Here is a 24,440-nt window from a genome sequence, read left to right on the forward strand (position 1 = left end):
TGTCAGAACACATGCAGAACTGTTTACACAGGTTTCGGTATAGCTGTACTGGACACTCACCAGTGGATCGGACTCCATGGTGGGAAGGGAAGTGTCCTTTTTGGACCTGTCGTCACTGGTCTGCTGGAGTGTTGAAGCAGCGTTGGGGCCGGTGGTTGGCGGAGGGAGGTGAAAGAGTTTGGCCTGGTCCTGTTGAGCTGAAGGCCAGGGCAGAGTATCCCTAACCCACTCCACTGGATCCTCCCACGCTGCTTTCTGACCATGGACCTAAAATATATATGAATGCAGAGATTGAGCTCCAAGACTCCACTGTACTTGACTTGAAAATAACATTAAAAGTGTAATTTGATTCACTGAAAAAACAACTGTTTTAGCAGCAGATAAGCTCTGTTCCTAATTGTAGTGAGCTGCCTCATTTTGGCCCAATTTTAAGGTAGAATAAAGTCTTAAACCAGCCTAAAGTGGTTTACTGGTCTCCCAGAACCCCTGTAAAAACAGAAAGCTACAGCAGCCTGACCAGGCTAGCACAACAGCTACGACCAACAAACTAGCTTAAGCAGTAGGGATGCTCGATCACGGCAAACATCATAATCACGCTTATTTTGCTCAATATTGAAACCTCGAATATTTAACACGATTATAGGTGGGTGATACGCCCAAAAATAGAACAGAACAAAAATATAAATTAAATAAATAGTGCTTTAGGTTTTTCTTCAGGAAGATGTACTAACAGTGGTATTCAGATTAGTAATAGCCAACAACAGAAATTGAATAAAGTAATCAAATGTAAAATAACACTGCTGTATACATTAAATATAGACTAATCCTTATTAAAACTACAGTTTATTGATTTAAGAGCAGTGCGTGATTTTATCTTTGTCTTTTGTTGTTTGATTAACATTAATGACTACAGCAGATTTATTAGGCTGCTGTCCCTTTAAGAGCTAACGCACGGACATAAGTGACCATGTAAGCTGCAGTAAGAGATTTCTGAGAAATACTGTTGAAAGTGGATCGGACCGAGAACCAAAACACACTTGTTGCCGATAGGGGCGTATACACACATTAGGGGGGCGGTGCCTGTGTTTGTGAATTTGGGGGCTATCAAGATAGGCGTGTGATCCTTTTGGGTAGGGGCGTGTTTGGTTCTGTGATTTCAAATATCAACAGCATTTCTCAGAAATCGCTTCCTGCACCTTTAAGAGAGTTGCTCCCTATGAAGTGTGTTTTACTATAGTCACTTATGAGGAGGACCACCTTACAGCAGAGTTTATCTCCTAAACACCTGCATGGAAGTTTCGAAAGATCCTCAAGACCTTGATTAGCTGGCTCAGGTGTTTTAATAGAGTTGGAGCTAAACTCTGCTGGATAGTGGCCCTCCAGGAGCAGGATAGGACACCCTTGCTTAGTAGTTAGTTTCCTATATCATTTTTTTCTAATCCTTTTCCTGGAGGTACACCAACAGGACACATTTGCAAACTCTTCCTAATCAAACACACCTGAATCAGCTCATCAGCTCATTAGAAAAGACCTGAAATGGATTGGTCAGATAAGAGAGACATCCAAAATGTGTACTGTTGGCGAACCTCCTGGTAGAGGGTTTGGAAACTCTGGCCTATGTGGACAATAGCTTACCTTCACACCATCCTTAGCACCCTCCTGAAGATAAGGAATAATAGACTGATTCCAGAGGTCAATAAACCAGGAGCGAAACTCTGCTAAAGTTACTGGACAAGACAGGAAGAAGCAGGGACCTGCGGAGACAAGAGCCATAGCTAAGATCTTTTTTGGAAACTTTTTTAGCACTGCTGTGCTAAAACTAAACCATGACCTTTAAAAGGTAGAGCGTGGTACAGATGAGTTTGCTAATATTATATCTCTACCACAAAATATGAATGGTTAAATAATGTTTTTGTGATTTGTGATCAGATATGCAGAAAGTTTAAAGCTGTACCTATGAGGAAGTCTGAGGTGCTGTGCTTCTCCAGGAAGGTATGGAGATGGTACCAGAGTTTAGGCACCCAGTCCAGAACCCTCAGCACCTCAGCGCTGTGTAATGTGCTGTCATCCTCCGTCTCGACCAACTTCCTGTGTAAGTACCGCACCAGGAACCCATTTGCAGGCTCCACGTTGTTAGAGAAGGTGATCATTCTTCAGACAAATGGAAAAATCACAAATGAAGTACATTTGGAATATTGATTTGGTATTTCCAATTTCTTTATGAGGATGTTATTGTAAGATCAGGTCAAATTTTATTAGGTTTTACTTTACCTCACTGTAATCTACAAAATAGAATAAAACAGTGCTAAAGAAATTAGGAACTTACCTAAAACTGAGATGCAGGCCATGATTTGACGACATCTTAACAGATTGATTGGTGGTTCCAATGACATACGGGCTGAAATAAATATCCAAGAAAAATTCAAATTCAAATTCAAAAATTGTCTTGTAAAAGAGTGAATCTCACAAAGCCTGTCAGGAAGAAGTCCAGGTCATATTTCTTCCCAAAATTATATTTAATATATATTGTATTTACCTTGAAACCATGATTTTTGTTCATGATTTTGAAACTCACCATTTGTGATATTTGCAGGTCAGCGCACTATTGACCAGATCGGTGATTGAGGACCCATCACTGATATCATCCAAGATAATGACCAATGGAATGTCCTCAGTGCCACAATCACGGTCAATCTGATTGGCCAGATTAGACAGGTACAACTGGAGGTCCTGAGGGAGAGAAGACCAAAGTGAGGCTTTACAACTGCTTGCAACACAAATCAGTGTGGAAGGAGCTCAGTTTGTCTGAAAGTGTGATTTCCAGGCTTCACCTTGCAGGTCTGTTGGTGCATGTTGAAGGTGGTGATAAGGCCCGGGCCGGGGTCACGGCCGCTCTTCTCCAGCAGGTACTCAGTCAGACGGGTGGTGAGATAGGTCTTCCCTGTTCCACTGGGGCCCGACAGGACCAGCCGCCGGTGCTTCAGAAGCAAACTTATGTAGTGTTGCATCATTGGCTTGGGGATGAGCGTCTCGAAAACTAGACTATCCACACATTTATCCTTAACACCTGGAACAAACAGCAAGATTAGGTGAATCAGAGGTCAGTTAGAAGTGCCAAAGAGATTTAAAGAACTAAAGACACAAACAATTAAAACAGGAAGGAGGTTACATGGCAGAGTAACCAGCCATGACTGTCAACAGTGTCAATGTCAATATATTTTTCTTGTTTATTGGTTTCTATTCTACGTTGTGGCGAGATGAGGTGTTAAAAAAGTTGATGGAGAGATTCAGAGTTTGAAATTGTGAGTTTTTTACCTTTGAGGGTGACAGTGACGAGTCCAGGACCCTTTTTTAAACAGTCACAGGGTGAACTTTCAGGAGCCTCAGCTCCAAGCACTCTCCTGCTCTGATTGATAGCGTAACTGTGGATAGAGTCGACAGACAGTCCCATACTTGTACTGGGATCCACCTGGGAAATGTAGTCCTAATGTATGAAGACAAAGCACACATTATAAACAGCACAATATGTTTTCCATTAAATATCAACAGCAATTTCATGCTATTATTTGCATGCTAAAATAGTATTACTATCTTTTTTGCAAACTAAATTATCTTTGCATATATTTAAAAATGTATATGCTACAGAACGAGCTCTCACCCTGAAAGCTGTGGAAATGTCTGTGTCTAACGTCGACCACTCAGTTTTCCCATTAATTCTCACTGAGCCGATGTAGAAATCCTGCTGCCTCACCTCCTGATTGTACATCACATTGAATATTTAGGCAATATGATCTAATATTCATGTATAAAGCATTTTATAATATGTTTTCATGTATTCACCTCTCTGGGCACTTGCTGGTCAGAAATACGGACCACAACACGCGTAAAGGCCTCGTCCCTCTGAGATGACAGGCTCAGTAACTCCATAGGAGCAACGTCTGCGAGATAGAAAGAATGATTTGACTCAATGAATCTGCCTAGGTTCACTTTTAAGTGCCCCAAAATATCAGATGACATAACTAGTGAACTCACCAGGGTTGGAGCACTCATTGAGGCTGAGGCTGAAGGACTTGGTGAGGCTCATAGGTGGTTTGCTTTGGTTGGAGTTCAGGAGGCTGGCGAGGCCAGAGGGCTGGGAGGTGGAAGTAGAAGGTGGGCCGCAAGGGAGGACAAGGGACGACGGAGCACTTCCTGTTTTCAGCTGGTCGTTCTCTGCCTTCAGACTCTCCACCATCATCTGCAATGACAAACTGAATTAGATTTTTCTTTTCTCTTAAGGCTAGAACACACTTCACGGCTGTTGTTCAGATTTTTGCCCTGATTTGCAGTCTGGACTAGTCAACAATAGTTGCCAAAAATCTGTGCCAGTTTGCAGATTTTTGGCAGTCTGAGTTGACAGATTTCATAGTATAAGATGGGCACAGGCTCTGATTTTTTAGCTTCAGACTATGATTCCATCCAGTCAGAGGATTTCAAAACAGATAATCGTATAATCTGTTCAGATTTTAAAAGTCGTGTAGTGTATTCCAGCCTTTAGCAGTGCTTGACATGCAAACTCATTGGGCCCTATTTTAACGAGTTAAACGCATGGTCTAAAGCGTACGTTGCAAGTGCACTTAGTGCGTGTCTGAATCCACTTTTGCTAGTTTAATGACGGGAAAAATGGTCGGCGCACCCGGCGCATGGTCTAAAAGGGTTGTCCCTATTCTCTTAATGAGTCATGGGTGTGTTTTGGGCATAACGTGCAATAAACCAATCAGAGTCTCATCTTCCATTCCCTTTTAAAGCCAGTTGCGCTCGCGCCATGGCGGATTCGCTATTTACATGGTGGAATTTGCAAGTGGAAAAGCTGAAAGCTTCTCTAGCGAGGAAACGGATCTGCTCGTGCGCAAGGTTAAAGCATGCAAGCAGACCATCTACGGGACAAAGTGTACGCACGTTGTGGACCCGCATATAGGCGCACATTACTAGCACGTTCTTTAAATTAAATAAAAACTATTGCGCCATTGACCAGGTTTTTGTTGGTCAATAGCACAGTCTATTTCAGTTGCCTCAAAATAGCAATGCGCCAACAATGCGCCTGAACACACCTCGTTTTCACACCAGCACGCCCATGGGCGAACAGATGGGCGCAAATGCATTTGCTATTTAAGCAACGTGGCGCAGGACGTGAAAATGATAACTGTGTCAGGCTGAAACTAGTAAAAAAACACTTGCATCGTGCCTAGCGCTGCATTGTGCCAGGTGTATGATAGGGTCCATTAACTGCAGTGAATTTATGCATGGTTCTAGTGCAAAGTTTGACATTTTTGTGAAATTTTGCCAAAGGTTTGTAGGCAAATATGGTCTATTGTCAATAGTGTTGCAATGTATGAAGCTCACACAGAAGCCACTCTCAAACCAAGCAGCTTTCTGCTGGTCAACTTGGCAAATTTGCACGAATTGTATTGGGAAATCTTCCACCCTAATACAAAATTCCAGACTGTGTGGATTTCTATTGAAATGACTTCATCTTGCCCGTGAAAATTTCCTGAACAAAGGTAAATGTGACAGTAGCAAAAAGTTCCTAACCTGCATGTTGTTCATGGACTCTCGTAGCTGCTCCAGCTGGTGGGCCGAGCTCAGCGCCTCTAGCCGGATGTCCGTCAGTTTCATCTCTTTCTCCCACAGCTCAGACCGCAGATCCGATACCGCCTTCTCGTCGCTCTCGTTTTCCTCGTTACTTTCATGGATCCTGTTACAACGTCATTATGGTTTTAAATGTGATTACACTTAAACACAGTTTAAAGGGTGTAATATTACTGCTGCGTTTCAAAAGTGGGTAACACTTTATTTTGATGGTCCCTTTTGAACATTCTTTTGACTATAAGTAACTTTGCAACTACATGTCAGCTAACTCTCATTAGAGTATTGTAGAATGTCTGCTTAATATCTGCTAACTCTTTATTGTGTTGGTCCTCCAACAGACTTTCTACTGACTATAAGTAAGTACATGTCAACTTATTATAACCTTAACCCTACCAATCTGATTATACTCTAATAAGAGTTAGTAGACATGTAGGTACAACGTTACTTATAGTCAACAGAGGGACCATCAAAATAAAGTGAAACCCAAAAGTGAAATCGCCCTTCTTGCCCCCCCTGTACTATTAAAGTTTTTATTAAAAACAAATAAAACTTTACTCACACAGAGGAGATGGCTGATTGGCTGGATTGGAGGGAAGGGGGCGGGTTCTCTCCATCTTCATGGGCCAGTTTTGGTGAATTGGGGGCAGAAGAATCTGGAGTGGTGATCTCTTCAATATCAGAGTACATCGAGCCACCTTTAGCACCCTTCTTTATGCTGAACGCCTTGCCAAAAGAGCTTCGCAACTACAGAGAAATCCAGAGAAAAACAGAGAACTTCAAGTACATTATACAAGTGTTTGTTTATTCTGAAAAATTACGTTTATTAATTTAATGAAGTTCATTAATTTACACGATTGTTAGAAAGATAAAGAAGTCTCTTCTGCTCACCAAGGCTGCATTTGTTTGATCAAAAATACAGTAAAAAATAATATGAAATATTATTGAAATTTTAAATAACCATTTTCTATTGTAATATATATAAAAATGTAATTTATTTCTGTGATCAAAGTTACATTTTCAGCATAATTTCTCCAGTCTCTAGTCACATGATCCTTCAGAAATCATTCTAATATGATGATTTGATGCTCAAAAAAACATTTATTGTTATTATTATTATTATCAATGTTGAAAAGGGTTGTGCTGCTTCATATTTTTGTGGAAACATGATTTTTTTTCAGGATTCTTGATGAATTGAAAGTTCAAAAGAACAGCAGTATTTGAAATATAAACTTTTTGTAACATTATAAATGCCTTTATTGTTATTCTTGATCAATTAATTGCATCCTTGCTGGATAAAAATATTAATTTCTTAAAAAAAAAAAAGAAAAGAATAATACTGACCATAAACTTTTGAGCGATTGTGTAGATTGAAACTGTTATTAAAAAAAATTAAACAACTGAAAAACAAAATACTATAAACTAGACAAAAGTACCATTGTGTTCTTTTATGCAAGAGAGAGAATGTGTTATTAGTTTTTTAGAGTAAAGTAAGAATTACAGTATGAAAATTATTATACATTCTGCGAACCTCCCTACTTAATGTAGTGTTCAATTCAAGTACTACTTGTCACGGTACTTCAGCAACACAAGAGAAAAGGATATTTTTCAACAAGGGCACTTGAAACACTCAGGCAGGTGTGGATAGTTATACTGTACATGATACAAACATCTCCATAAATGAGTTTACAGCCTTGAAACAGATAAAATACTGAACAGCTGTAAGATAGTTTCAACATGCAAAGTGTTCTTTCTCAACATGCTGTAGTTAGAGCGGGTGTTTAGCATTAGCTTCATTCGTGTGCAGCAGTATTCATTAACTTTTTTCTTTTCTTTTCTTCTTCAGCAATAGCCACATTAAACGTTCACAGTATTTCCACATGTTTACAGGATTAGTAAATTAGGCATTCTAGAGGGAATTCACTAAGAATGAACTGTGACCACAGATAGAGCAGCTCATTTGCACCACATTATTAGCTGCTTTCATGCCTGATGGACTAAACAAATTAATGCAATTCAGGTTATGACACAAATTGTTGGTTCCCATCGTGTCAGTTTTCAGAACCTGCATCCCGATTTGCTTACTTGTCCACTATTCTATCACACTGAAAATTGCACTTTCCACCCGAATGATGCACTTATTTAACCAAAAAAGTGTGGAATGTTGGACACTTCATGCACTAAACTGTCTGTAAGAGTCTAGTGTATGAATTTTATATGGTTATTTTGTCATCCAACATTGACGACTAGATGGTTGAGTACATAGTGAATAGTACAAGTGTATAGTATGTCATTTTGGACACAACACTGTTTTCCAGGTGCAAAAAAATAAGGTTTTTGCACTTAAATACCATGTGCTATTTGCTTAGTGAATTCACCCCTTTACTGTCGTAACATAATAATTTACACATATGAAAGTATAAGCTGCAGTGGCTGTCCCAATGGAAACCAGTGGACACGGTGCTTTGTAGAACGGTTAGAGACAAGACATAACGAGAAGGAGCATTCCCTCAGAAAGACTTATAAACTTACTTCACAGACCTTAGAGATTTACAAGAGAAGAATACATGAAAACTATGGTTACGCGCTCGCAGATAATAATATCCACAATAATTCCGTCGGAGAAAGAACGGCTCCTCTTTTTCCGCTTACCCAGCTCTTTTTCTTCTTCTTCTTGGCATCGTCTTTCAGGCTGCCCACACTGGAGTGGCTGGTAATGCTGTTCAGACTAGAGATGCTCTCGGATGAGTTCTGCCTCCTCATTCGAAACTCTGAGAGAAGGGATGAAGAATGTTTGTTTGATAACATAATAATCATATATTGAGATAAAACACAATTCGAGGTGTATTTGTCCTGTCCTCACCTTTGGGGGCAACATCAGGGTTATTGAGGGCGACTTGGATGACGGCCTGTGCCTCCATGTTCTTGGTTTTAAGGTTCTCGATTGTTTCTCTCAGGTCTGTTAATTCACTGTCCTATAGAGAAATATGGATTTGTTTATTCTGTGCTCATCCATTTAAAAGCATCAACATTGAAACAACATTCCCCAAAGCGCTGCTACTGATGGTTTTCCAAATAAATGTAGGTTAACTTCTGCTTTGACAATGAGTTACTGCCTACACTTGACCAATGACATTTACAGCAGACGTAGCCACAGGGACGTCTACGAAAACTCCTGCCGCTGTGCATCACTGGTACCTCAACATCATTTGCTTTCTCTGAATCATTGAAACAATCTGCAGGGTCACAGTTACTGTAATGAATCGATGAATCCGGGTCACTGACTCGCAAAAAAAGCTTTCTAGAACGACTGCCTCTTTCACAGTGGGCAATGTGCCATGAACGTCTGGAACGTATAGAAAAGCCAGCAACCCCCAACCTCCATTCAGTCATAATTGACCCAAATTTGCGCTTTCACTCTCAGTGACTCTGTGTGGTTACACATATGGACCTAAATGTAGCTTTTGGGCAGTGAAAGGACAGTTGAGGTTTGTGTAATATGATTCATACACATGGTCCAACCTGAAGACATATATATATATATATATATATATATATACACTAGTACAGTCAAATCGATTAGTCGCATCTAACATAAAAGTTGTTGTTTCCATAATATATGTGTGTGTATATATATTATTATATTTATATTATATTCAGTGTGTGTGTGTGTATACTGTATATACACACACACACACATATAAAATAGCGGAGGACACAGAGTGATCTGCTGCTGGAATGGTACATGATCCAAGTTGTCCGAAACATGAGAATGCTTTATATTTATAAGAGCTTCAAACAAAAGCATAAGCGTTACTGCATCTTGTCCTGTCGTGCTTTGACAGATGAGTGTGCTGTTTAATGCCTTCGACACGTTTTTCTAACATTTTATGGTTGTATCCTTATATGTAAATGTTAGAAAGTGTCACCAGTATTTCCAATAATAGCGAGTCTTGTTAAATTTCACAGACTTCAACGAACAAGCACCGGTGCGCGCATGCGCGTCAAACAGACGTAGCGCAGTAGAACATGAGCACAATTTTTCTCAAATATTTTCCGTTAGAAATTAAGTGTAGCTTTAGAATTCTACATTTAACACAAGTAATCATATGTATGAGAACAGTAAAAGTAAAGGCAATATTGTTGGTATAGCCCATTAATGTAATATAATTACTATGTACAGATGAGTGAATGCGTGTTCCTCATACCTCATAACGTGTTTTTTTTTATTTATTTTTTTATGGTTTGTGCTTTAGTTTACTTTCATTTTTAATTGAGTAATTTTAATGTGTGCTTTGAAATAGTAAGCAATCAGTTGTTTTTAGGTTTAGAATGTAATGTTTGTATTTTGACACTTTTTATTTTTTTTTTGTGCTAATAATGTACAGAATAGCCTACATGGATACATCCACTATATTTGTTTTCATAGGTTTTGTATTAATTTTTTTTTTTTTTTTTTTTTGGGAGGACAGCATTTGGTAGGATGTGGAATAACATTGTTTAAAAATAATGGATTCAAATTCATTTTCAATAATAATAATAATAAAAGTTTAACCCTTAAGTGTCCCTCCCATCTGAACAAATTGTGTTCCAAATTTTAGGTTGATATCTCAAAGAATTAGCTTTCAGGAAGATTTTGTTTGGGCGCAGTACCAAACTTTTCCACTAGGTGACAACCAGACTCCATTACTGACCATATAAGGGCGTCACCATTTCCATATGTGGTTTGAGTGCTTCCATATAGTTTGTCAAGATTAGTTTAGGTTTAGCATAGGATATTACTGTTTTAAATATGTAATGGCTGTGTGCCCACCGGTGGGCCGGTTATCAAAATAATCGTTAGTTGCAGCCGTAGTATTGTGGCGAGTTGCCAGCAGCTCATCACACAATGGGGAGCTGGGGAGCAATCGCCAAGCCCAGCTGATGGCATTCAGTCAATCTTCTAGCGCCGGCAGAGACAGAAGAGGTAGAGATTCTTCTCTCAACTGAAACGAACGCTTGTTGTGCATTTTGTTTCTTTGCCAGAGAGTGATTAACAGGAGGTTGGTGTTACGGACTCTCTGCCGCCAGACCTCCACACAGACTGAACACTGTCTGCTCAAGCAGACTTTCACCCTCACTCACCCAGACCATGAAGACACTCTCAATGGAAACACCAAAAGAAGCACTACTTTACGGAGACACGGACCTGAGGATTACAGTCAAGCATCCACTGGTCTACTTTTCTTTGCATTTGCTCACTTGTAAATAAATACACCCTCTGGGTTGAACTCACTTTCTCGTGTCCGTTCTCCTTTTTCCCCTCAGGAACCCGCTACAGTATATATAAACAGACACGCACACACACACACACACACACACGTTTATTTTATATATATACATATATATATAATATGTATATACTGTATATATACACACTCATATATTATGTAAACAAATACTTTTATGTTAGATGCGATTAATCGCGATTAATTAATTTCACAGCACTAATATATACATATACATAATATATAAAAATATAAAAACATGAAATCAGCAGAACTATAATGTTTTGGCAGCTCAATGGTCCTACTCCCTCATCATGATATGAATGCTAGTGCTGTAAAGGCCCTGACACACCAAGCCGACGGTCTGAGGGACTGTTTCTCAGCGCTGTCTGAGAGACGCACGCACATAAAGCCGCTTCTCATAGAGCGGACGAGTACTGAACTGAGTTCTTTTTGTTGCGTTATTGGGTCAAATACACACACTTATGTGTCAAAATGGCCGCCTTTGCGAGTATCCTCATTTTTTCTTAAGTGAACATAAACAGTTGAGAAAGAAAATGCATGTGTGTGTTCCGTCTGTTCCGTCCGCGTTGTCTGTGTAATTAATGTTAATGTTAATGCAAAAAAGAAAATCTCTCAATGTTCTTGACTGAATCACTTCTGTCTCACTTTAAGAATAAATGTATAAATTAAATTACACAGTGAAGATATGCAGTGTTATTTTATACATTTGATTACGTTATACAATTTACTGTATGTAGGCAAGCATTTCTTATTTCAGGTAGGTACATTTCTTTGTTCTATTGCTTGTTATTAGTTTATTTGTTCTTATTTTATCACTAACTCTTTACTTTTCTTCAATAAGCTTGAGAGTACTTTTTAACATAGGTAAGGCTAGTATTGTAATATAGAAATTGGTGACAAAAATTATGAAATTTCAATGGTATCAAAAATAACTATGTATAGCAAAAATAACTATGTTGCAATATATATCGTTATGTGTCGTGAAATATAATTATTCATATCGTGATATAAGATTTTGGCCATATCGCCCATCCCTAGTTGTTGAATTTGCGTCTGTCGGCTTTGGCGATGTCGATGAGACAGAGAACTCTGATTGGCTGTTCAGCTTTTGAGAATAAAAGCAAAAGTGATGAAAGCGCGCTTGTAGTCCTTTTGGTGTGTTCGAGCGCAGCTTTTTGGCCGAGACGCAGCTGACGCGAGGTGATAACACACTCTGCTTCATCACTGCTAGCTCTTTTACGTCGGCTTGGTGTGTCATCGTGGCCTTAACTGTTATACCAATAAACCAGTTTTTCATCTTCTTTGAATTAATCGGTGGTGGAGATTGATCAGGAGTTTGTGTGTATTTTAGGATGACTATCGTACCTTCTGCTCAGCACTGACAGAGAGGCACTGGAGTCGAGAGGTCATGAGGGCCAGACTCTGCTCAAACGCTGCCACCAGGTTCGCCTGGAGAGAGAGAGAGAGAGAGAGAGAAAAAATATTGAATTGCATTACAATGTCCATGACGAGTCACGCAGGTACTGGGCTACTCTGCTGCGGTACGACTCGTACCAGCCTAAAATAGTCCCAATATAAACACTTATTATAAGCGTACCGTAGTGATTCAGGATTAGACAAAAACACGGTTTGGAAAATGGATTGATGATGTACTCGCTTATTATATCAATTTTGTACATAAAAAAATAAAAAAAAGTTACGGACTGCATTTAAATAATAAATTGAATGTTTGGAATATTTCAGAACTACTTTTCAAAAGTTTGGGGTCGGTAAGATTTTTAAATGTTTTTGAAAGAAGTCTCTTCTGCTCCCCAAAGCTGCATTTATTTAATCAAAAACACAGTAAAAACAGCATTACTGAGAAATATTACAATTTAAAATAACTGTTAATTCCCAAACGTTTGAACAGTTAGTATACATGTACTAATCTTTAACTTTATCCGTGTTTGACGGTGTGCACATACATTAGCAGACAGCTGTGAGGTCAGATTGGCCACTTTCTCCTGTGAAGATTCCAGCTCCCTCCTCAGCTTACGGATTTGCTGTGAAGAAACACACATACTTGTTAACCAACAGATCATTTGAAAATAAAGTGGCATTCAATTTAAAGGAATAGGTTGAAAATGTGAATTCTGTCATTATTACTGATCCTCATGTTGTTCCAAACCTGTACAACTTTCTTCCGTATAACAAGTTAGGAAGTTAGTCTGCTCTATTCCATGCAGTGATCGCAAAAATCGAGGGCTCTCAAGCTCCAAAGCTCAAAAAAAAAGATCATAAAAGTACTCCATATGACAAGATTTCTGAAGTCTTATGATAAGTCATACAGGATTGTCGTTACAGGATATTGTTAGTCATTGTGTGAGAAAATAATGACAGAATGTTCATTTTTGGGTGAACTATTCCTCTAAATGATCACATTATTTACTTTGACATAAATCTCTAAATTGTTTTTCCTAAATGAAAGTATTAAAGCCAGAATGAGCCGATGAAGCTCCAGGAATCTCAGCTCGCTGCAGCTGCTGGAAAACTGAGACGGATGATATTTAGCACTCCCAATAGCAACTGTGTCTGTTTATGTTATCTCTACATGGAGTGGGCTGATACATTCTATACATGCAACTGAAGGTAACAAAAAGACAAATGGTGAGTATATCCACATACTATGATGAACACCAGACCAGAACAACACACACAATGAGTAATCAGACTCACTTCAAGCCATTAGGCTTGGAATGCAAAACTTCACCAAGTACATTTTTTTCCAGGGAAAAGAAAAGTAACTTGGTGAGACACATTCCTTTTGCATCCATAGATCAAGTAGACAGACTCATGAAACGGTAAAGGCGTATTCCCACCAGGAAAATAAAATATTATTATCATGACATCATCAATATACTAAAACTAGACAATGCAATGTGTCAAATCTGAAATATCATATTGCAATATTTTTTTTTTTTCATTTGAAAAGATTTATTTATTTATTTTATTATTGTTTGGATGCTAAATATTTTGTTATTATCATTTTTATTAACATAAATGAAAGATATCTGATTTGATATATAAAATGACAACAATTTAGCAATTTATTGCAATTAGACTATTTAAACTTAACCTTTTTTTTCTGAAGCAAGGTCATTTTCTGAATTGTTTGGATGCTGAATAAATGTTTAGATATCCGATGTCATGATCAGCTTGTGAATATTTTTCTGTTGTGTTTGTTTTATCCCATCTGATGTGAATATGCCTTCACATTAGTTATTAAACACAGAACATGGAGGAAATGATGAGTACCAACACGTGGTTAGCTACTCATTTCCTTGAATGATTGAATGAAACATCAGTTGACAAAAACACAGCAGAGAAATCTCATAACAGCATTATGAACAGCTAATGGCAGTTTATGGCTATGAATTAGTGGTATGTTAGTTATTAAAATGTCCCTATTATGCTATTTTAAAGGTTCAAATTTTTTTTTTAGGTATTCTACAATAGGTTTACTTGCATCCAATGATGGCCCAGTCTGTTGTGATTGGTCTACTCTGCTCTGATTGGTCAGATGGCCCAGTCTGTTGTAATTGGTCTACTCTGCTCTGATTGGTCAGATGGCCCAGTCTGTTGTGATTGGTCTACTGTGCTCTGATTGGTCAGATGGCCCAGTCTGTTGATAACCCAGTCTGTTGTGATTGGTCTGCTCTCCTCTGATTGGTCAGATGATCCAGTCTGTTGTGATTGGTCTACTCTGCTCTGATTGGTCAGATGGCCCAGTCTGTTGTGATTGGTCTACTCTGCTCTGATTGGTCAGATGACCCAGTCTGTTGTGATTGGTCTACTCTGCTCTGATTGGTCAGATGGTCCAGTCTGTTGTGATTGGTCTACTCTGCTCTGATTAGTCAGATGGCCCAGTCTGTTGTGATTGGTCTACTCTGCTCTAATTGGTCTGATGGCCCAGTCTGTTCTGATTGGTCTACTCTGCTCTGATTGGTCAGATGGCCCAGTCTGTTGTGATCGGTCTACTCTGCTCTGATTGGTCAGATGGCTCAGTCTGTTGTGATTGGTCTACTCTGCTCTGATTGGTCAGATGGTCCAGTCTGTTGTGATTGATCTACTCTGCTCTGATTGGTCAGATGGTCCAGTCTGTTGTGATTGGTCTACTCTGCTCTGATTAGTCAGATGGCCCAGTCTGTTGTGATTGGTCTACTCTGCTCTAATTGGTCTGATGGCCCAGTCTGTTCTGATTGGTCTACTCTGCTCTGATTGGTCAGATGGCCCAGTCTGTTGTGATCGGTCTACTCTGCTCTGATTGGTCAGATGGCTCAGTCTGTTGTGATTGGTCTACTCTGCTCTGATTGGTCAGATGGTCCAGTCTGTTGTGATTGATCTACTCTGCTCTGATTGGTCAGATGACCCAGTCTGTTGTGATTGGTCTACTCTGCTCTGATTGGTCAGATGGTCCAGTCTGTTGTGATTGGTCTACTCTGCTCTGATTGGTCAGATGACCCAGTCTGTTGTGATTGGTCTACTCTGCTCTGATTGGTCAGATGGTCCAGTCTGTTGTGATTGGTCTACTCTGCTCTGATTAGTCAGATGGCCCAGTCTGTTGTGATTGGTCTACTCTGCTCTAATTGGTCTGATGGCCCAGTCTGTTCTGATTGGTCTACTCTGCTCTGATTGGTCAGATGGCCCAGTCTGTTGTGATCGGTCTACTCTGCTCTGATTGGTCAGATGGCTCAGTCTGTTGTGATTGGTCTACTCTGCTCTGATTGGTCAGATGGTCCAGTCTGTTGTGATTGATCTACTCTGCTCTGATTAGTCAGATGGCCCATTTTACATTCACAGACAGCTACATTACACTCTACATGAAATGCAGTATTCGAAAAAGCATAATAGGGGCACTTAAAATGCTGTGCCATTGAGCAGCACCTGACATTAGCTGACTTTAGCTGTTATGATCTCTGAGAACATGTATTACAAAAACAGGTTATAAATATGACAATCTTTAACTTCTGGATGACGGAGAGGGAAAATCCGAGAGAGACAGACACTCACCTCGCCCTGAATTCTCTCCTCCGCCTGAGAGATTGCACGGAAGAAAAGAACGGCAGAGAGACAGTAAGAAGCTGAATAAATGGAAGTCAATAGTGATGAAAAAACACAAATTCAACTGAAAAAGATCTAAGACAGGAACAGGGCTGCACGATTTGGTCAAATTAGTTTGACAATATTTTGCTTTTGAATGCAATATAATAAAGTTAGATAAATATCCAAGCTAAAAATTTTAATTACATATAAAAAGTGTGATCACACTTGTGTGAACTAAATTGAGACCGCTTTCAGCTGACCTGAAACTTGGTGACAAACATTGTATTCACATTTTACTTGAACTTAAAAGTATGTTTTTTATTAAATTCTAGACTTGATTTTAATTTTAATTTATTTTATTCAATTAACTGTGCAGCCCTAGATAGGAATGCCATCAAATGCATTTTTTTCACTATTTATAGGCCAATTGGGTTAATTAGCTGAGAATAAGTAGTATTACTTATGAGGGAATCAGTGAATGAAAAATATATATCAAACTTAAGTTGTTTATACTACTGCGTAAATCTTAATTTTTTGTACAAAAACAGGCCAGTTCTTCATTGAACCAATAGATCACATCAGCACCTATGTCATGTGCAGCAGTTCAACAACTCCATTTTCAGTAAGGAAAGCAGAGAAAGCTTCTACTAGTGTCCCTGCTGTGAGGCTCTAATAAATCAGCAGGAGCAGACCGAGCTGCACTCGTGAGAGTCTAGCGCCGTATGACACGTGTTCAGGGGGAAAAAGTGCTGGGATACTTACCGAGGAGTAGTTGGAGGAGGCATTAGACACCAGAGAGAGCACTGAGCCATGAACTGCAGCAGGACAAAGAGAGACAGAAAGAGAAAAAGTGTGATTTTAAAAACACTAAAATAGCTAAATCACGGGATAGGTTACATTGATTATTTATTGTACATGTCCTGTATTGTGTTTTATTATTTGTAGAGTCACATCCAGCTTACAGAGCTAACTTTTAGCACAAACATAGTTAGAAAATGCATATAAAGAAATTTAGTAGATGCTTTGATCCAAAGGAACTTACAGTACACTGAAGACCAAAGTATACTTAAAGGAACAGTTCACTTAAAAATGAAAATTCTGTTGATGGACCCCATTGATTTCCATAGTATTCCATAGTATTTTTTTTCCTACTATTGAAGTCAATGGGGTTCATCAACTGTTTGGTTACCAATATTCTTCCAAATATCTTCCTTTGTGTTCAGCAGAAAAAAGAAACTCATACAGGTTTGAAACAACTTGAGCGTGAGTAAATGATGACAGAATTTTCATTTTTAAGTGAACTATTCCTTTAACTATTTATGCATACATTAGGGTCTGCATACTGTATTCTTTTCGTGAATTTCATCATCAGCACAGTACACACATACTGTCCAAGCGCAGCGCGGTTTTTGTAACCACGAATACTCTGTATGCGCAGATCGCAAATGACATTGAATTGTTTTGCACTAATTTCTTTATCCACAAGGTGGCGACAGTGCCCCAGGACTGTTGATTTTCAAGATAGTCAAAGAAAAAAACTGAATAAATGGAAGAGACACTTAGGCCGCTGACTTATCAGGCAATGACTTCGTATGCAGCGTAATGGTTTAGTGATCTAGCGCAAAAGAGAGAGATTTGGTGAAAACTAAGCGAATATTTAATTACTACAATAGTATTTTCTCGATAGAAATGACATCAGAAATGGAAAATGTTGGTCAATAACATACATTTACATAGAAACTGACCAGAAACCGCAACTTTCAGAATGATGCCATCTTTATTTATTTATTTTCTAGCTCAACTGTCACAGAATGGAAAGCACAGGATTGTGGGATATCAAAGGCAGTGAAGGATACTTCTGTGCTGCCTTTAAAAATCGATCAAATGAAGATACCTCAGGAGACAGGAAGTGATGCTAACATTGGATTCGGACGTTTCTTGATGCCTTCCTACTTTGGAATGCATCCTCCGAAGGCAGCATTTATAACCTTTCGGACGCAGCCTGGAAGAGTATACTTTGACAGGCTGTGTGTACAGCTGTGCATACGTAAAAAAAAAAACGAAGTATACTTTGGGCTTTACTACTTAAAGGGACAATGCTAATGTTTTGTCCCTTCTGAGATTCAAAGTACACCCCCATGTAGACTGAACCATATAACCCAAAGTCTCACCGTCATCGCTGGGATCTCTGTCTCTGAAGGAGCCGGATCGGATCATGCTCTTGGGCCGCTCGGCGAGTGATAGGGTGCTGCCCAGCGGTGAGGACTGATACAGATCAAAACTGGCCTCGTGAGTGGGAATGCTGTTGGATCTGGTCATCCTTGGCGTTCCTGAGGTGGGGCTGGGTGTCACTGCACATAACAGACAGCAGAGGGAGCCAGTGTTTATTTATGATATAAATCAAGGCACAGTGGAGAAAGGTGTCCTGCATGTTGCCTGGTGGGGATGCATCTTTTTATGCAATATTGGAACATTTAAGTATTTATTCTAAATGATTTATCCGTGCATAATGTTATTTTTTTCAATGAATGTGCCTCGTAATCTTTAATCAAAATAACTTCCCCTCCCTCTTGCAGCATCTCTTCTCTGATGATGTGTTTACTGGCGTGAGGGTGGGACAATAACATGTCACTCACCTGAGATCCACCAATAGCAAACCACAACCATTCAATCAATTCCCTATAGATGAAATCAAGCCTCACCCTACATTTGTTCTTGTTTCGCTCGGATATACGTCACAATAGGGAAGAAAACCCTATCGCAACTTCCGTTTCATCCCGATTTAAAGCAAACAGAGATGCAAAACAGGAATCAAAATGAACCATATTAACTTAATATACAGTATATATCCTTTCCATGAGCAAACTGAATCCTGGTGGAAAGAAAATCAAGTCCCGCCTTTCATTATTTCCCACAAATATATCATCAGAGTTCACCCTCATCCTTCCCTCGGGTCATTTTGACCCGGAATTTTTTGTACAAAATTTTAGGGCTTCGGGTCATTTTGACCCGCGAGGGAAGGATTTGTTACAGGACACGAAGGAAGGATGAGGGTTAATGCTGTGGAAGTGTGCAGACACTTACTGATGCTTGTCAGTGGCATCTTTCCTGGCAGTATGGGTGAAGGGAACTGTGGCGGACTGTTCGTCTCCGTCAAGCTCATGATGGTGTGCGAGTGGCGTCTCTCTTTGTTGTCCTCCTCAGCCTGCAAGGAGATGTGCTGGCTGATGGGAAATGGGGGTGTGACATTAGTTTCATGGATTTACTGCATTGGATCAAACCGTTTGTCCCATTAAGAGGGGCGCCGTAATGAGGACGGCGGAGGTAAAGTTAAATGAACAGTACCTTAAGCCTTTCTTTGGGAGAGTATTTCTGTCCCGTTGTGAGCTGAAAGAAAAATTTGAGAAAAAGAGCATTATTCAAATGACAGGACACTTATGCATGGAAATGAAGAGATCACACTCCAAAAATAGATCACAGAAATCTGTAAAGCAAAATGAGCAATTAGTAGTTCAGGCATGAGGATAATTAGCAGAGATACAATCTAACATAATAGACAATTGTTCTGCCTTTAATTTTGGGTGCATGTTATCGGAGTACAAATGTGCTGTATGAATGTAAATGCTGTGATGTGGCTCTGTGTTGGAAGATTACTTAACACTAAGTATTAAACTTCAGTGTGAAGTTGCCCTGCACCGGTTGTGCTAAACCTAATGATTCCCAAATCATGTGACTTATTGTCCCTGTTTACACCTGGTATTAAGATGTGTTTTGGTCGGTCGGATCACAAGTGGATGACGCTAAAAACTAAAACGGGTCTAAAACGTTTTTAGCTTGTCCACTTTCCACCTTTTCCAGAGGTAGTTGATAACACATTCGACCGGATTGCTTTCGTAGTGTAAACGCTCATGTGGTCGAATGTGTTCAAACGGCCACAAAAGACCATGAGCTGTTACTTTTAGAAGTGATCTGACATATGATTTTTGCATGGCAGTCAACAAAACAGGTGGTGAAGTATCATTAAACTTACTACACCACAGCAACAGCCTAGCAACGTTATAGCAACATGCTAACACAGCCTATAGTAATCAAACTGCTAACAACTGCTAAAACACTATAGAAATGGGCTTGCAACCACCCATAGAATGCTATACCATTGTGGCACTACTCCTGTAGTACAATTTTCCTAAGAACATGTCAAAATATTTTTTTGACCACAAACTGCTCTGCTCTGTCCGTACACACAGTTCTGAGGAACAGATAGAGCAGAGTCTTCATTAATAACTCCATAGTGAAGAAATTGATGAAGAGAGCAATGGATAAGAGCTGTAATGGAGAGAGATGAGTTGCTGAATAGAAACGGTATTAGAGTCACTGCAAATTAAACAGATGATAGACTTCCTGCCTCAGACACATGACCCCCATTAGCCCTTCAGCTCTGTGGCGGCCCAATAAAAATAATCAGCCACATTAAGGTCGTGAGCTATTGTCCAGCTTTTAATCTGACTAAGCAAGCATTAAAACAATTTTGCGGTGGGTTTTTATAAAGGAGACCGCACAAAAACAGAGAGGCCACGGGTGGCAGAGAGCGGCGTGAACCTTGTGGTGAAAATATCTCAGTAACAGGAAGACTGGGATGCTTTTAGACGCTGCTTTGAACTTCATTTACATGGAAGGGCTGCTGTTTATTTATTTGTTTGTTTGTTTGTTTGTTTATGTATTTATTTATTTATTTTAAATGTGATGAAGATAAACTCATAAAAGTCTTGTTTGTTTTAAAACAAAGTTATGAACTAAATAATGTAATATAATATAATATAATATAATATAATATAATATAATATAATATAATATAATATAATATAATATAACTGATGATTCTTAATTCTTATTTTAGTTTTAATTGACAGATTATAATACCTTTATACATTTTCCTATTTTTTTAAATTATGAAATTCAATTAATTAAAAATTTCCATCTAAAATAAAGTAATTATGCATAATATAATATAATATAATTATATCACAAATAAAATATACTGTTTAAATGTAATTATTATATACATTATATACACACATGCATATGCATATGTTTTGTAAACTAAATAAAAAAAAATAGAAACAAATGTCTATATTATATTATATTATATTATATTATATTATATTATATTATATTATATTATAGTTTTTAGTCCATGTTTATTTATCAAGCTTTGGCAGGGAGGGAGATTTTCTTTCTAGAGAGCCTTTCATTGAAAAAATTATAATAATAATGCATAAGCTACTGAGTGGGAGATGAGTCTTAAATATTTAAGGGCTATTTAATCGTAAAGCAAAAGACTGTCAAATTGAAATGCGTATATATGCTAAAAGCTAATTTTGTTAGCATTTAGGAGTTACACTAACATAGCTCATGTGATCACAGACAGGAGGTGCAGGAATCACTGGACACGGCCTCACCTGTCAGTCGTGAGAGTAAGTGAGACCCTGCTTCCAGTTGACCAGCCACCAAGCGTCCCTCTGTCCTCATGTCTGGGCCTGGGCTCCGTCACGCTGCCCCCTGCTGGAGACACGCTCATCTGTAGAGACAAGGACTCCATGCTACGGTGCAGCCCGGAGAGGCGGGGGTAGAGCGAGGGAGAGCCACCAGCACTGCCCCCTCGGCCCACGGTGGCGCTGGAGAAACATTCAGAGGAGTTGACGTTGAGGATGGGAGCCGGGCTGGGGGTCAGACAGCTTGAGCTGCTGATTCCTGAAAGATCCTGTAATTTGGAGAAGGGTGGCACTTTGGGGGGAAGCTGGTCCTCCACATTGATTATCCCACAGTCCAGGCTGTTGGAGTTGACTTTGTCCAGGTGAGCAGGTTTAGGTAGAGATCTGGCACTGGATGGCCTGTGGATCCCATTATACAGAGATTAATTAAAAATGAGACACACACTAAAATAACATGACAAATGCGAGTTAGTGACAAAAATGAAATAATTAAAAAAACAACATTTAAATAGGTGATTATTAATGAAATCTTAATAAAAAAAATTTTTAAAAACTTTAAAAGATTCAAGTTACATTTAAGATACATTTACATTTTTTATTGTAAATAAAAAAATTAAGAATTAATTAATTAATAGAAATAATTTATACATTTTATATCATTATCTGGCATTAGGTTATTTTTATATAAATTATACACTACCTCAGTATTTATTCATGTTTTGAATTAGCCTTTATTTCTATAATTTCAGTTTTCATTTCAATTTTATCTTATTTTTTTTTAAATGTATATGCTGTAATTTTTTAATATATATTTCTATATTTAGTTTTAATTATTTTAATGACTTTTTTAAATTTTTTAAAGTCTAATATTTCTAATCTAATAATCTAATCTTTATATTTTATGTCAGGCTAATTTCAATTCACATTTTTTTTTAAATTTAATTCTAAATTTAATTAACAATGATAACAATTCATTTTTAGCCAATAAATGTCAGTATTTGAGAATTTAATTTTGATATATAAATGTATTGACTGCTTGCTAACATTTTGTGTTAGCAAGTCAAAAGGTCCAAGTGATTCTCCTAAAACTCCTAAAATTGTAAAAATTCACACCCTCACACATTATACCAAAATCAAAACCTTATAAATGTTTAAGCGGAAACACTTTACAATAAGGTTCATTAGTTAACATTAGTTAACTACATTAGTTAACATGAACTAGAATGAACAATACTTCTACAGCATTTATTAATCTATAATCTATATATTTATTTTAACTTTATTTGTTTTTATTTGTTAACATTAGTTAATGCACTAGGAACTATCATGAACAAACAACGAACAGCTGTATTTGTATTAACTAACATTAACAAAGATTAATAAATACTGTAACAAATATATTTATCATTGTTAGTTCATGTTATTTAATACATTAACTAATGTTAACTAATGAACCTTATTGTAAAGTGGTACCGTTTTAGCATAGATGAATTGTCATTTTGCTAAATTTCAAGTAGTCATTGTCAAGTTGTTTTTCCATCATTGAAAGAAGGAGTGCAAACCCCGGCCAATAAGAGCGGATGTGAGGTTTAAGATACTGAAGGAGGTTTTTCTCACCTCTGGGAGTTGGGAGAGGGCAGCTCTGAATATTTCCCCAGGCTGGATGGTTGCCGAAGTCCCAGTAGTTTGGAAGGAGGCTCCAGCGCACTCTGTGTTGGTGTCAATGAGCCGTTCTTCAGCGATCCCCCTCCGCAACACTCAGAGTCAGACGCCACCGCCTTGGCTTTGGCCTTCTCCTTCTCACGGTCCGTCTGGTTGACTGGCCCGTACCCTCCTGTACTGGCCCGATGGGAGCTCTTCCCACTGCCTGGTTCCTTCAGTCTGGACGGGGTGGGGACAGTTTTTAGACCCTGCAGACCGGCGTCCATGTTGCTGCTGACGGGGCGAGCGCCCGGCCGTCCTCCCGTCAGACTCAAGGTGCTGGACTTAGCGGGTCTTGGGAGACTCCGGTACTGGATGTTGTTGCGTGCATTCGGAGCCATGAAGCCTTGATCACAGATCGATACATCAAGGCTGGTCTTTCGTCCTCCAACTCCACCACCAGCAGAGGGTTTCACCGGGATACCAGAGGTTTTAGGAGTTTTGTTCCCAATCGCAGAATCTCCACCAGTTGTTAGGACAGTGGCAGTGCCGGTTGTTGGAACAGTTTTCTTGTAACCAAAGGAATTTGTGGTGCCGGCAGAGGGACGGACAAGACCGGAGGGAGGTTTCCGGTGTTCACCGCGATCTTTCCCTGCATCCGAACTGGAGCGCTGTAATCCGGATGTTTTCACCGCCATTTTGGCTTTATCCACGACTCGCTGATCATTCTTTGGAACTGCAGGCAAACACAAATCAACACAATCAGACATGAGTTACCATAATCAAGAAGAATTATTACAAACATCAGACCAAGAGAGAAGAGATCTCATGAGTTTTGCACCACTCACATTTTATTCAGATAATTAATTGAGTGAAATAATCTAGTTCACTAAATTGCATCTTTGGCGCTGAGGAGATCGTGCAAAGTTTACTAGGAAAGATATTAAAGCAACCTCTAACCGGAACTTTACACTTAATTTAACACCACAATGTATGTGCAACACACACACACACACACACACACACACACACACACACACACACACACACACACACACACACACACACACACACACACACACACAAAAGCTGCTTCATTAGAATAATGCAGTACATGGATGCAATCCATCATTCTGCTTATGCTGCTGACTTCAATTCACTCAACTGTAACATGACAGGCTGCTTGAATATTTAAGACGTTGACTTTAACAGAGGACCCTTGAAGTCATAGAGCTATTTAGGAAACAAAGGGAGCGGTTACGGCACAACTGTTACTGTCCTGACAACATGAAATGGGTGAACTTGAAAA

At 38.9% G+C, this 24,440-nt stretch overlaps 1 protein-coding gene across 7 annotated transcripts in view; it reads right to left on the reverse strand.

Moving 5' to 3' along the window:
* nav1a (neuron navigator 1a) overlaps nt 1–24,440 on the reverse strand; it is a 148,037-nt gene that overhangs the window by 4,470 nt on the left and 119,127 nt on the right. For 4 of the 7 annotated variants that reach the window (XM_082144964.1, XM_082144962.1, XM_082144965.1 and 1 more), the window contains exons 9-32: nt 23,108–23,867; nt 21,458–21,889; nt 19,344–19,385; nt 19,083–19,222; nt 18,170–18,349; nt 16,761–16,813; nt 15,966–15,989; nt 12,881–12,958; nt 12,282–12,365; nt 10,901–10,939; nt 8,489–8,600; nt 8,278–8,396; nt 6,188–6,372; nt 5,572–5,734; nt 4,033–4,237; nt 3,841–3,938; nt 3,659–3,754; nt 3,316–3,484; nt 2,832–3,067; nt 2,576–2,730; nt 2,327–2,398; nt 1,955–2,151; nt 1,636–1,754; nt 61–267 (exon numbers count right to left, since the gene is read on the reverse strand). In XM_082144964.1, coding sequence (XP_082001090.1) covers nt 61–267; nt 1,636–1,754; nt 1,955–2,151; nt 2,327–2,398; nt 2,576–2,730; nt 2,832–3,067; nt 3,316–3,484; nt 3,659–3,754; nt 3,841–3,938; nt 4,033–4,237; nt 5,572–5,734; nt 6,188–6,372; nt 8,278–8,396; nt 8,489–8,600; nt 10,901–10,939; nt 12,282–12,365; nt 12,881–12,958; nt 15,966–15,989; nt 16,761–16,813; nt 18,170–18,349; nt 19,083–19,222; nt 19,344–19,385; nt 21,458–21,889; nt 23,108–23,867 — 3,965 coding nt within the window. The remainder of the gene's footprint in view (nt 1–60; nt 268–1,635; nt 1,755–1,954; nt 2,152–2,326; nt 2,399–2,575; nt 2,731–2,831; nt 3,068–3,315; nt 3,485–3,658; nt 3,755–3,840; nt 3,939–4,032; nt 4,238–5,571; nt 5,735–6,187; nt 6,373–8,277; nt 8,397–8,488; nt 8,601–10,900; nt 10,940–12,281; nt 12,366–12,880; nt 12,959–15,965; nt 15,990–16,760; nt 16,814–18,169; nt 18,350–19,082; nt 19,223–19,343; nt 19,386–21,457; nt 21,890–23,107; nt 23,868–24,440) is intronic. The other 3 variants (XM_082144966.1, XM_082144967.1, XM_082144968.1) reach the window with 3 other exon arrangements.

This window comes from Leuciscus leuciscus (assembly GCF_965113295.1).
Source record: "Leuciscus leuciscus genome assembly, chromosome: 18".
Classification (NCBI taxonomy): Eukaryota; Metazoa; Chordata; class Actinopteri; order Cypriniformes; family Leuciscidae; genus Leuciscus; species Leuciscus leuciscus.